At 35.4% G+C, this 13,346-nt stretch overlaps 1 protein-coding gene across 2 annotated transcripts in view; it reads right to left on the bottom strand.

Annotated features, from left to right (window-relative positions):
• Positions 1 to 1,383: 1,383 nt before the first annotated feature.
• Positions 1,384 to 13,346, bottom strand: part of LOC121323891 (histamine H2 receptor-like) — a 29,367-nt gene continuing 17,404 nt past the window's right edge. The window contains exons 3-4 of one of the 2 annotated variants that reach the window (XR_005951190.1): positions 10,656 to 11,061; positions 1,384 to 2,075 (exon numbers count right to left, since the gene is read on the bottom strand). Coding sequence is in view for 1 of the 2 variants with exons in the window: in XM_041265212.1 (XP_041121146.1) it covers positions 10,911 to 11,061 (151 nt within the window). In the remaining variant the exon portion in view is untranslated. Of the gene's footprint in view, positions 2,076 to 10,317; positions 11,062 to 13,346 lie in introns of those variants that run through there. The other variant, XM_041265212.1, reaches the window with a different exon arrangement.

Consider the following 13,346-nt stretch of genomic DNA (forward strand, 5'->3'; position numbering starts at 1 on the left):
CTCAATTTTGTTCCACAGGTCCCAGGGGTATAAGCGAATAGATGCTGCCTTGTGGAGTAAGGTTTACAGTGCCGTATTAATGTTGTGAGGGACTCGGCTGGAAAGAAGCTATTTACTTTATTGTTCCCTCAAGTCTTAACACGCAGCACAACAAAAACTTCTAATACCTGCAAAATGAAGAAAGTCATGCAGACTATTGGTAGGGTGACTGGAGGTGAGCTCAGGCACTTACAGTAGTCATTATCTGACCTGAGGAACTAGTCCTTGCCACCACAGATCCTGTCCCTAAAAAACATTGAAAAAGATATATATTTTTTAAATGTTTCTGGATTTCTCTGAGACTGCTCCAATTTTACTCAGATTAAGTGTTTATAATTATGGGTATCCCTGTCAGTTGCCCATAGCAGAAATTACTTGAAATTGTATTGGTGTTATGGGCAGTCTTGTGGGCAGTACCATTAAAGATTCTGGCCTCTGCCAATGTGGAGATTTTGTACAATGGTTAAGGTACATGCTTGGGATGTATAGTATGTGGTCCCCAGTTTTCACACAGACGTGTTATATTAGTGTCCCTAAGAAAATACAGTCACTTGAAAACTGATAGAGCCACTTATCATTTTTTTTTTTTCAATTGCATGGAATGGGTTTTTGAGATCCATTTCAAAGTTGCTGCCAATCTAAATTTAAGGAGTGAACACTTTTCAAAACATACAGTACTTAGATTAAAAGTGAGATGCAGCACTGTCAAGTCTGAAGAGAAAATGGTCAAGAAATGATAGCAGGCAGAATATGACTTCATTCAGCATGCATGATATAACAGTTGTTGGCTGGATTTGTAAAAAATGTAGCAGTCCATATTACATAGAACATTTCTGAGAGAAGATTCAGCATGATGTTGATTAGTTGCAAGCCGTACTATTAATTAGATATCTATTATACATGGCTTGAACTGCTAAATGCATAGTGAAATCTTGTGAATTGTTCAAGGGTGTCAATCACAAATTAAACCAGTAGAACTAATGTCAGTGTTTCCATCGATACCTGTGGGCAGCTTGTCATTTCATAACTGAAGCTGACCATCAAGCCATTTTAATTAGTCAAGTGCTTCAGTTGCTATTTAGAGATTTGTAGGGGTTGCTTTAAAACGAGTGGTCCTCAACCTCAACACCATCTATCAGAATTATTTTTAACAATTTCAATATCTTTATTTCACTGCCTAATCATCATGCAGTGTCTTTGGCTTTTTGAACTGGATGAATGGTTACTGAAAAACTAGAAATCTGTTTAACTATTCGGTTTGTTAACCATTTCAACAATCAGTTTATCTAAATGGTTTCGTAGTTTTATGACTATTTGAATCCTAGACATGTTAGATTCCCCCAGTTCAATAACATTCAATTCCCCATGTTGTATATTTTAATAGACATTGCTACTTAAACTGCAGTGGTTCTGTTAAAGATATAACCAGCACAGTGTAATGATTAAATCTTCCCATTGAATCAGATCAAATTCTGCTCAGAAGTTCTTTTTATTCTAAAAAGCTGGACATCGATTTTTCAAGAATATTTTTGCTTTGGAATATCAACAGATTTATTTTCACAGAATGCGTTGTAGATTTGACTATACATTTCATCAAAAGACAATTTTGAGTGTCAAGGATCCTAACCTTACTGTTAAGCTTGTATTGTCATTAATAACAGCTTCATTCTCCATTCTCCAAAATGAAAACAACACCAATAATTTGGGTTTTTTCTTCCCTTGGCAGTAAAGTACCACAAATGGGATTTAATGGTTAACAAAGAATAAATGCTCTTCCTAGATTAAAAGTAAAGGTTTTTGGAGTCCCTGCATATCAAAAACATCTCTGAAAGGCTCTCTTAAGATGTGCGGCCACTTGTAACTCCATGTGCCATGGCTGTCTCACAAGCCGCACAATTTAGAATAACCATTTATTAACAGTGCAAAGATGTTGCCCTCACTCGCTCAGAGATGTCACTTGCATCTCCACGCTCCAGTGCTGCTGTGGCACCTCCATTCTCAGCTCCTGAATTTTAATGAAGGACTATCATATGAGCCTGGGGGAAGAAAGAAGAAAATATAGTCATATTTTTCTTTCAAAGTGCTGAATACTGATAATCTGCATTCTCCGAGGCCAGCTGACATTTCTCGTCGAGGTGTCAGGGTGCATTAATTTCTCTAGCAAGGCGACAGCTCAATAATGCGTTTAGAGAGATACAAATCTGGACAGAAATAAGAGGGGTATGATTCCTGTATCCTTTAATCAGGGTAGAAAACGCAGGCTCTGGAAGCAGTTTGGTTCTATTTGCATTTTCACCCCGTGGTCTAAATGAAAACATTAGAGTTTAATTTAAATGTCGATCATATCTTCTTTGCGCTGAGAGATCATTTTCTTATCAGGGAGTGAAAGACGCTTTAGTCATGTAGATGTGTTCAAAAGGTCAATCACCCAGTACGTGTAGTATGTTATTCCATATGGTAGAAAAGTTTTTATTTATTTTTTTTAATTTGTATAAATACCATCTTTGTTAGGTGACCAGGTTAATACCAGAGACTGTAACAAATCTCTTCACCCAGTGAAGAAAAATTTATACAGTAATACATTGTAATAAAATTTTAAAAAATGTCATCATACTCCTGTTCATGAATAATAAATAAAATCGATGAATAAAAAAAAAAAAAACATACTGTTTGTAATAAACAAGATACATGTTTAATGTTATATTATAATAATCTATAATTCCTTTTTAATAATAGGCAACACCTAAAACATTCTGCCGAGTCTAGCCTGGGAATTTCTGTACTGGGCTGCTCTCTCGAATTGTGGTTTTTTTTATTATTATTATTATTATTATTATTATTATTATTATTATTATTATTATTATTATTATTATTTCATTAAAATAACCAACTCTGCTTGGGGGACTCCAGAATTGATAGAGGACCATAGGTTAGCTTGCTTGCTAGAATGTCTGAAGATTTGTGTGAAAAAGCTCTTTCCACACATTTAGGTAAATACTGTCTATTATTATTATCACTACCCCTGGTTCCCAACTACTCCAAACCATCAACATCTCATAACACATTCAGACCCTCAAGGACATTATCCCATTTGAGGTGAATCGTGAATTCATATGTTTATTTATGAGGACATTTAAAGTCAATGCTTTTTTAAATTACAATTCATAATTTTTATGGTAGTATGTAGTTTGTAAGAAACCTGTTTAGATTTATTTGTGCAGTAATAATTGGGATATGTTTCTCGTTGGAGCGAGATGTTCATGTATGCTAAATAAATCTTATTCCACAGCTGACACCCAATGCTTTGGAGCCAAATTGGGTTGTAATAACATAGCTTTATTTTCTGGTATACTTTATCCTCAATGTTTTCTATTCACATCGAGACAGACTTCTAACAGAGACTAATTTTACTTTTAATATTAAATGATTTACCATCTAGCTTTATAGTCAGTTACCTTCACTAATGTACTCTTCTTGTTGTTTAAAATCACTTTGTTTCAGTCATCATGATAAAAACCATGATGTCAAAAGCCTCTATAAAGCTCTGGTAGACCAGAGTGTAGGCATCCATCTGCCATTCCCTGCAACCCCCTGCCCACAGAGAATGTAACAAATGCCACATGTGTTCTTTGAGGAGACTTTTTTGAGTTCTATAGAGGCCATAGGGATAACTATCGATTTTTAAACAGTCTCGAAAGTCCTGACAAACAGAAAATAACATGCAAAGTTAACCCGAACAGTAAGATAACTGGGATATTTGACACCCATGCCAAGTGGGGTTTTAGGTTTACTCTTTTAAAAACTCATTTTGTGGTTCTTTTTTGGCATTGAATTCTATGAATAAAATCTGATTCCCAATGTGAAGAACCTTTTCATTACCAGGAGAATGCAGTGACTGGTCACCAAGAGTGCCTGACAGTTGTTGACAGCCTGGTCACTCTTTAATCTGGTAAATCTGTGTGTGGTTTATTTTTAATATGAAAATAATCTGCATTGCTTTATTTCCTGCTTGACAATAAAAGGGCATTCTATTTGAGTCATTTGTTTACACTGCATTTGCTTTTCAATTCCCTGCCATTTGCAGATGGTAATTTTCTTATTGGCTGATCTGGCCTGCTCCTTGTAACTCCTGTCACTGTTCATTAACGTCTGATAGCAGTCACTGTGTACTCACAGTTTTTTTGTTTTGTTTTGTTTTGTTTCAATGGAATACAAATCAACTGTCTGATGATTTTTTTTTTTTTTTTTTTTTTTTCTGTTTACAGACACAAATCACCAATATAAAGCATTTTACTCAAAGCAGTATGCAGTTGGCATAGCAGAATATGCTATATATGGCTACAGTTTAGGTAAGTTACATTTTAAGCAGTTAAGCATAACTTATACCCAGATTTGGGGCCAACCAGCATCCAGCTCTAGCAAACTTCTGTCAGACGGCATCAACTGAATCTAACTTAAAATCAATCTGAGCAACTGCTGGCAACTTCATTTTGACTTGCCTTAATGAAAGCTTAGCTTACATCAATGATCATCAAGTACTAAATAAAGACACAATTGATCCAAATGTATTTTATTATTCACCAAAACCAGCCAATAAATAAATTGTACTGACTAAACTAACAATTCTGTACCCACAACTTCTGAATCGGTCAGTCACAGCCTGTCGACTGGAACTCGTCACCTTTCAACAACAACAAACCAAGATATCTAATACTGTCCAGAACTATGAGCAACTCTGACAAGTAAAAAGTTATTTGTTTAATATTTTTTTCCCTCTAATTAGATAGTGATCTTTTATGAACATTTTCAGGACTATTTTCCTAAAACTTTTCTCGGCAGAGGGGCACCCAACGAATGATTGCAAGTTCAAGGTAAATCTACATTAAAAGTTTTTTTTTTATTTTTTTATTTTTTAATAATGAGAAAAATATTTTTCTAAAGAAGTGTCCATCGATGAAAGCCTATAGCTTGTGGGAGTTGACATTGACATTCATTGGCATCCTCGCCTTTGGCTCGGGACACAAACTCCACTCACAGTCAAATACCACACGGTAGATAGAGCCTTCATCGACAGCACTATCGCTTAAATAGTGAGTCCTGCTCACATAACTTTATTCTAATAATATTAGAAAAGCACCAACAATATATACCTCTGTTTTGGGTAAAAGGAAGTCAATCAAAATGAGTGACAACTTTAATTAATATAAGAAACAGACAGGAGAATGGATGAAGCCCAGGGAAGAAATGCTGTGCTGCTGCAGTCCCTCCATTCCACGTTCGGCTGCCATCTGCAGAATAGAAATATTACTGCATTGGCTGCAGTATTTATAATTGTAATAAATACAATATGGTAGCCATGGGATTTTTCAGATGACAATTGAAAAAATAAAATCTTTCTTTACTTACTGTAGCTAGTAAAAGTGGACTGCTCACAAGTAGAATATTTGCTTATAGATTCAGATATCCAGTGTTATTTTACATGGTGTTTTGGCTTTTTAAGTACTGCAGCATTTCATTTGACTGTTTCAGTGTTTCCTATGTGCAGTTCTAACTTTATGCTGCAACATTGTGATTGCTGGCTAAAATAATTAAAATATCATATCAGTGAAATATCAGGAGGTATATTCTATCTGGAATCTGTATAAAACATAAGCTGAAATAATAGCATCTGACAGCAGATGGCAGCAGTATATTAGATTTTAGGTTTGTATTTACAGTGTTTACTGTATTGTATAATAGGTGACATGAACATGTGTTCATGTGTTCTATGTGCAAAGTGTTCCTGAAACCCTTGCATTATACAGTGCCGAGAAAAAGTTTGTGAACCCTTTAGGATTTTCATATATTTCATATATTTCACATATTTCAAACCTAAAATGTTATGAGATCGTAACCTAAGTCCTGATTAAACAAATGACAAAAAAAAACATGATACCTTTTTCAACATTTATTTATCCACAAATGATTCAACATTCAATATCCATGTGTGAAAAAGTATGTGAACCTTTAGATTCAGTAACTGGTGACACCCCCTTGAGCAGCAATGACTTCAACTAAGTGTTTCCTGTAACTGTTGGTCAGTCTCTCATATCGGTTTTGAGGAATTTTGGCCCATTCCTCCTTACAGAACTGCTTTAATTCGGTGACATTTGAGGGCTTCCTTGCATGGACAGCTCACTTCAGGGCCTGCCACATCATTTCGATGGGGCTTAGGTTCGGACTTTGACTAAGCCATTCTAAAACACAGAATTTCTTCTTCTGCAGCCATTCTTTTGTAGATCTGCTTGTATGATTAGGAACATTGTCTTGCTGCATGACCCACTTTTGGTTCAGCTTCAGCTCAAGAGCGGATGGCCTGACATTCTCCTCTAGACTCTTCAGATACAATGCAGAATTTATGGTTGTATCAATGATGGCAAGCTGTCTAGGTCCTGAGGAAGCAAAGCAGCCCCAAACCATCACACTCCCACCACCATGCTTGACGGTTGGGATGAGGTTCTGTTCAAAAGCGTTTGGTTTTCGGCAAACATAACGTTTCTCATTGAGACCAAAAGGTTCTACCTTTGACTCATCTGTCAAGAGAACATTGCTCTTGTGGATCATCTATGTGCTATTTGGCGAACTTCAGATGGGCAGAAATGTTCTTTTAAGACAGCAGTGGTTTCCTCCTGGCTATCCTTCCATTAACACCATTCTTGTTCAATATTTTTCTGATAGCTGAGTTATGAACACTCACATTAGCCAAGGTGAGAGTGGCCTACAGATCCTTGGATGTTACTCTGGGGGGTTTTTGTGAGAGATTTTGGTAGGAAGACTGCTCCTGGGTAGAGTGACAGTGATCTTGAAATTTCTCCATTTGTAGACTGTCTGTCTGACATCGGATTGGTGGAGCCCCAAATCCTTAGAAATGGTTTTGTAATCCTTTCTAGACTGATGAGCATCAATTACTGTTTTCTGAGATCTTCAGAGATTTCATGTCAGAGAGTCACCAATGAAGATCTATCTAATTTTGTAAACACCTGATTCTAATTGCCTCCTTAATTGAACTGAAAAAAACAGCGGTTCATTTGAAGATGTTGCAAAATGATCTGTCGATCTTGGGCAGGTGTTGTGACTCTTTGTCTCCCAGTTCATGGCCTGTCATTGACAGAGTGTGTCTGGTTATACTGTCTCGCCAGGTTTGAAATTGCTGGCTGTGAGCACCCAAGACAGCGAGCCACAGTACACTTCCCTAGTCCAGCCTCCAACATGTCGATTACACAAAGGCGCTGCTCTCTTGACAGGCATGGCATATTGTTTTTTTTTTTTTCTGTGATTTATTTATTGCTTTTATTCAAACTTGCAATTCAACAACTGAAATAACTCCATATCCAGTGTCCAATCAGCTTTCTCACTAATTAGATGATTAAGGGCATATGCTTCAGTCAGTCAATCAACCATGTCATGGCCAAGGATGAATGATCGAGTGATTAAAAAGAAATAAAAAACATTTTGTCAATGTCCATTACTTATATACCGTTTTTTTTTTTTTTTTTTTTTTTTTTTTTTTGAAAATAAATGACAAGTTACCACTATTCAAGAAAACTATGCTCGGTTAATGTTGTGTGTTTATATATATATATATATATATATATATATATATATATATATATATATATTCTTTTCTTTTTTAGATATTTTATTTGTCACTTGTGCAAAGTGCTTGTCGAAGAAGTATATGCCTGATGATTGCTCAATTCAGTTAACTTTTAGTTATGGGGGGGTAGGCGGGCGTAAGGTTTTTTTCATGCAAAAAGCATGTTAAGTGGGCTACTCTTAAGACATCACATCACTTCAGATGTTGGCTGTAGCTCATATCACAAGCTAACATAATCTGGGTATTGTGAAAGGCTTCTTATGGCTTCAGTCCAGGTTTCAGGACTACTTGTGCTGAATTAATTCCTGCATTATAAAATGGATTGAAGGATGGGTTTTGCCATGTAAATGTTAAAAATGTAAATCTATGCTTCCTGTCTGTTTTGCAAGCATATTGAGCACTTTCTTGAATACAGGGAAACCTGCATAATATCACTCCTGTTAATGTCAGTGGCGACAAGCTCCTAATCACTTTGAGGGGAAAAGGACTAAGATTAAAAGTTTATAAAGTAAGTTGCTGTCTAGTATTGAAATGTACCCGATGTGTAGAATAAAGCGTTTGTTTACAGCTTTCCTAGGTTTTTTCATTATTACAATGTATTTACAGAACGATATTTTAATGACCTCTTGCAATCCATACAATACTTAGTACTGCATTTTAGTTACACAGCCCAACACGAATATTAGTTGTCAGCACTTCTTTTACCAGGTTTTTAGGGAACACCTGATAAAGTCAACCCTGCTTATTGTCACCATTTAAGCTCAGTCACTTTAAAGTGCTATTACATAGGAAAACAGTTAAAGGAAAACCAATACTTATTTCAATAAATACCACAAAACAAAATATAATATTAGCACAGATTTACAGTTTGTAAAAGGAAAAGTGATTTCTCCATTAACATCAAATCCATATTCTCACTCCAGTTTATTCAAACGGTTGAATATAAATGGAAATACCTGCCATTTATAGCACATACTTTTTATGTAAATGGCCTGCTCCTAACATGAATGGTTAATTCTGCAAATTGAATCTAAGATATGAACGCTGCAATATAAAATTTGCATCTCCCTGTTTCAAGACATTAACAGAGCTTTCTCAGTTGGCAGGTGCTTCCGTAGCTAACAGTGCACATGGGTCATTTTAGAAAATAGACTTAGCTGCTCCCAGACAAATGCATCCAGAAAACTGTAAACACCTTAAGCTGAGGGGACACTAGTCTACATGTTGCCAGAAAATGTAGAACAAAATATGTTGCTTCTACAATGTTGATTCTATTGTCGTTCTACAACTTGTAGAAACTGTAGAAAAACATTGTAAGTATTTTGTTTTAAATCATATACACAATGCTGGTGTATGCTTTTAGATTTTTTTTTTTTTTTTTTTTTTTTTTTTAAATGACAAATGTTACTTAAATTTTCCCAAACTGTTTTTATTCAAACCATTAAAAATATCAGAAAAACAGCATTCAGCCAGGAAACAATAAAAAAAAAAAACTAACTGCCCCTTCCTACATTACAAGACACAACAAACCTTCACCTAGAATCAACAATTAAAATTAAGATTATGTAAATACAATTTTTCAAGCTAATTGTGTATAATTTATGTACCTGAACCTACGGCCAAAATCATGTAAACCCTGATATATTTATATTTATGAGCCCCCAAAACACCATACTACCCAATATTGAAACTGCTTGCATAAAAAACAACAATCACTTGATATGTTTACTGTCACTAGAAAAGGAAAAACTATTATCAAACAGAAGCCTTTATTAATTTAACTAAAACATTTGTTTACCTTCAATTATTTGAACAGCAGTGCATTTACAACAACAATATAAATGGCTTTAAGTTATTTAATTTTATTGTTAAAGACCAGCAAAGTCTATACTAGTTAACGATAACTTTTATATCTGTAAATATACATCAGCCAATCAAAACTTGATCATGAGACTTTCTCTGACGACATCCCACATTGCCATTATTTCTCAGCCTTTCGCCGGCGAAATGGCCAGTCACATGACTTTCCTCATGACTTTTCATTAGTTGACTAATCCTGTGATGTAATGTGCCTTCTACAAAATCAACTTTCATTTGATGCTTGCAAAAAAGCTGCCCGAAAACTTGTCACTTTCTACAAAAAAAAAATAAAAATCTCCCCTTCTACAGTTTTCTGGCAACATGGAAACTAGTGGCTTTAAAGTCTGAGATTTCTGTGAGATGTTCTCTCTCGCTCTCGCTCTCTCACTCTCTCCCCTTCTTATCCATGTGTTTACAATCAGAACCACCTGTACAAACAAAGAGTCACTTGGGGATCAGACATTATTCTTGTATGGATAGAAATTATTCTGAGCATTTGCCTTTGCTTTTTAAGGAGGGGTGAACAAGCCAACAATTTTTGATGTACTACAACTGCCAATCTTACCAGGATTTCTTAATTCACAGTGCCCTTTAGTACCAGTGGCACTGTTAAGATTTTTGTACTGTAGCTATTGTCAGGGGAAGAGTGAGGAGAGACGTAAGTCTGTGCAAGGGGGTTTAAAACTAAACTAAAAACAATTGCTATACGAGCTGGCTAAAACCCAGCACGATACTTGTTTGTTTCGTTCACTGCGGTTTTGTTTATTATTTGTTTTTAAGTTTGGCCAACACATCCTTTTTTTTGTGAGTGTTTTGTTTTATTCATTTATTATTTAATAAAACACTGAGTGCCGTTGCGCTTGAGTTTTGCCCCGCTACTTCCTGAGTCTGTGTTTCTGGACTGACATCACCATTGCAAGCCATCCTGTTCACAGTCATACATTTCATTTTATGTTTGTTTGTTGGCATTCACTGTATCAAAAGCAATCGCAGATAAACCTCAGTGAAAGTGCAGTTGCCTGGTACAAAAGGGCAGGAAGGTAGTCTAACTTTACTATGTTCGAACAGATTGTTGCAATGTACAGTGAGTTTAAAATGTCTGCAGGTAGACTCCACTCACCTTCATACTGGTTTACTGCACCTGAACAGCAGCTGATCTTCAGATGCTTTATTTATTTATTTGTTTATTTATTTATTTACCATGACAAGATTAATTTGATAGCAGGAAATTAGCTAAAATTGGAACAGTTCATTTCAGCATCCACCATGTTCTGGAGTCCTGTTTTAAAATCGAACATCTTCTGGCATTCTGTAATTCCAAGATTCCCTCTTAAAAGATGAATTATGTTTTTTATGCAATTACTGAGGTTCTGTATTAAGTCTCAAACATCTTCTGAGACTCGGTGGGCTCAGCTGTATTCTCCTCAAAGATCCACCTGTTCTGCACTGGCACCACCTTGGCCAGCCACACGCCCTGGCAGAAGGACAGGATCCCCATTGACTTGCCACAGGAAACTGGCAGATTCCTGCAACAATGAGAAAACATTTAGACTTACTCACCTCAAGCAATCACTACTCAGTTCAAGCAAGTCATGACCCATTCTTAACAACCATGCATTTTAAAAATGCGGCAGCCATAATTTATATTTATCTGTAATAAATAACATTCACAAAGCTTTTAGTCGTAAATGACTTAATTAATGTTTTTATCAATAAAAAAATTTAAAAAGTTTCATAACCACAAAGCTGTTACACCACAGCACTCAAACAGGGCATACAGTACATACACTGGTAACCATGTTAAACTGATTTGATATGTTATCAATTAAAACAGACTGAAATAAAAAAACTTTAAAAAAAAATCTTTGTGAATAGCACTGTACTGTATTTTAAACTTATAGATAGATCTGTAGAGCAGTGGTGGCGTTTGCCCTATGGTGGCCCGATCCAAAGTTCAATTGTGGTGCCCCTATTCCCTATTCTTACCAGTAATATTATGCTACAATACAATGACTTTAAAAAAGGGCAACAATGACACTGTTAAATGTATTGCATTTTATTACAGCAATCACAAAAAAAACATTATTGCACTTTGCAGCGGCAAAGTGCAATTATACCTGGTCGAAAAGCATTTATGTGTTTGCAGAGTGTCGAAATTAATACATTTTTAAATGTCTTACCGTTTTTAGCTTAAATTGTGGATTACATGATTATGTATTGTGGTGGGAAAATTACAATGTTGCTACTGCTATGATTGTTTAAGGTTTCCATGCTCAGGTTTAAATGCTGTTATGGGTTATAAGATTTAGGTATAATATAATAATAATGTATTATGTACTAGTAGTTGTCTTTGAATACTTCCTCTTTCTTGCTGCAAGGCAAGAGGCCCCTATAAGGAATGGAAAAATACTGACCACTAGCTAGAAAGAGGAAGTTCTCTTTCTTTAGGAACTGCAAGCTGCGTCTGTAACAGTTCTTATAAATGTCATCGACTTTGTTAAAATAAGGTATAATTTTAGGATTCTTGCATTTTAAATAAGTTGTTATTGTTGCATATAATTGGTCTCATCTTAATCTTCCAAGTTGTTGTTATCCGTGAATATTGAGTTAAACGTCTGTGATTGGCTCGCAATAACTGCAGGTTACAAGGTATATATTATGCTAACTGACTCTGCGAAATCAGAACACTGCTTGGTCTTCCTAACACCTACATGTATTGAGTGTGTTCTCGGGTTTGCAAACTATTAAATTTGTTTACTCAATCTTGTTTGTTTTACTGGGTCTCTATTATAGAGTTGATATCAGAACTCCCATGACAGTATGGGATGCCATGTGTAAAAAAAGCGTTAATATTTTAACATGTCATGTCTTAGCTTAAATCTTGTATTTCTTCCCCAGATTTATAAACGTTGTGAAAATAAATTAAAAAAAAAAAAAAATTAATGTGCACATTTAGATATTATTTATAAATATAGTTACAAGATTTAACATTTAGCTAATATTTAACTAAATATTAAATCTCTCAACAAGATTTAACTTTTAGCTAAATATTTAACTAAATCTTAAATCTCTAACTAGATTTAACATTTAGCTAATTATTTAACTAAATCTTAAATCTCTAACTAGATTTAACGTTTAGCTAAATATTTAACAAAATCTTAAATCTCTTAACAAGATTTAACATTTAGCAAAATATTTAACTGGCCAGCTATATCTGGAGTTCGTATGAAAATAATCTCCACCTGCTTGTGCTTTAACACGATTTGATTGGCTCTTGTAATGCTAATCGAATCACGTGAAAGCACAAAGCGGGAGTAGCTCATTTGCATACAAGATTTAAGCTAATTCTGGAAAAAAAGACGTTAAAATGTTAATGCTTTTTTTTTTTACACATGGTACCCCATAATTACGAGGCACATACTGACGTTAATTTGGCACGGTTTTTAACCCCAACACGATGTGTTTTTTTGTTTATGGTTTTTGGCGTATCAATAAAAAGAACGGTAAAATGGCTAATGTCATTCATTCTGGTGCAGACTTGAGGTGAATACAAGCTTTTTTATATTAACTAAGCCACGACAACAGGCTGTCTTTGGGACCCATGCAATTGCACGGGTTGCATGTGCCTAAAACCTCTACTGCTGTAGAACCTTACAGTGCTGCAGATAAGGGGCGTACCGTCATAATTCCTGACTAAAAACAGCCATTTACACCCCCAAAAAATATTGAGGATTGTTTTACAGCCATAGAAATCAGATACAACCACAGGTAAGCAAGTGTTTACTTTCTGTGCGACGCCAGAAGCTTCTAC

This window comes from Polyodon spathula, chromosome 12 (genome assembly GCF_017654505.1).
Source record: "Polyodon spathula isolate WHYD16114869_AA chromosome 12, ASM1765450v1, whole genome shotgun sequence".
Taxonomy (NCBI): domain Eukaryota; kingdom Metazoa; phylum Chordata; class Actinopteri; order Acipenseriformes; family Polyodontidae; genus Polyodon; species Polyodon spathula.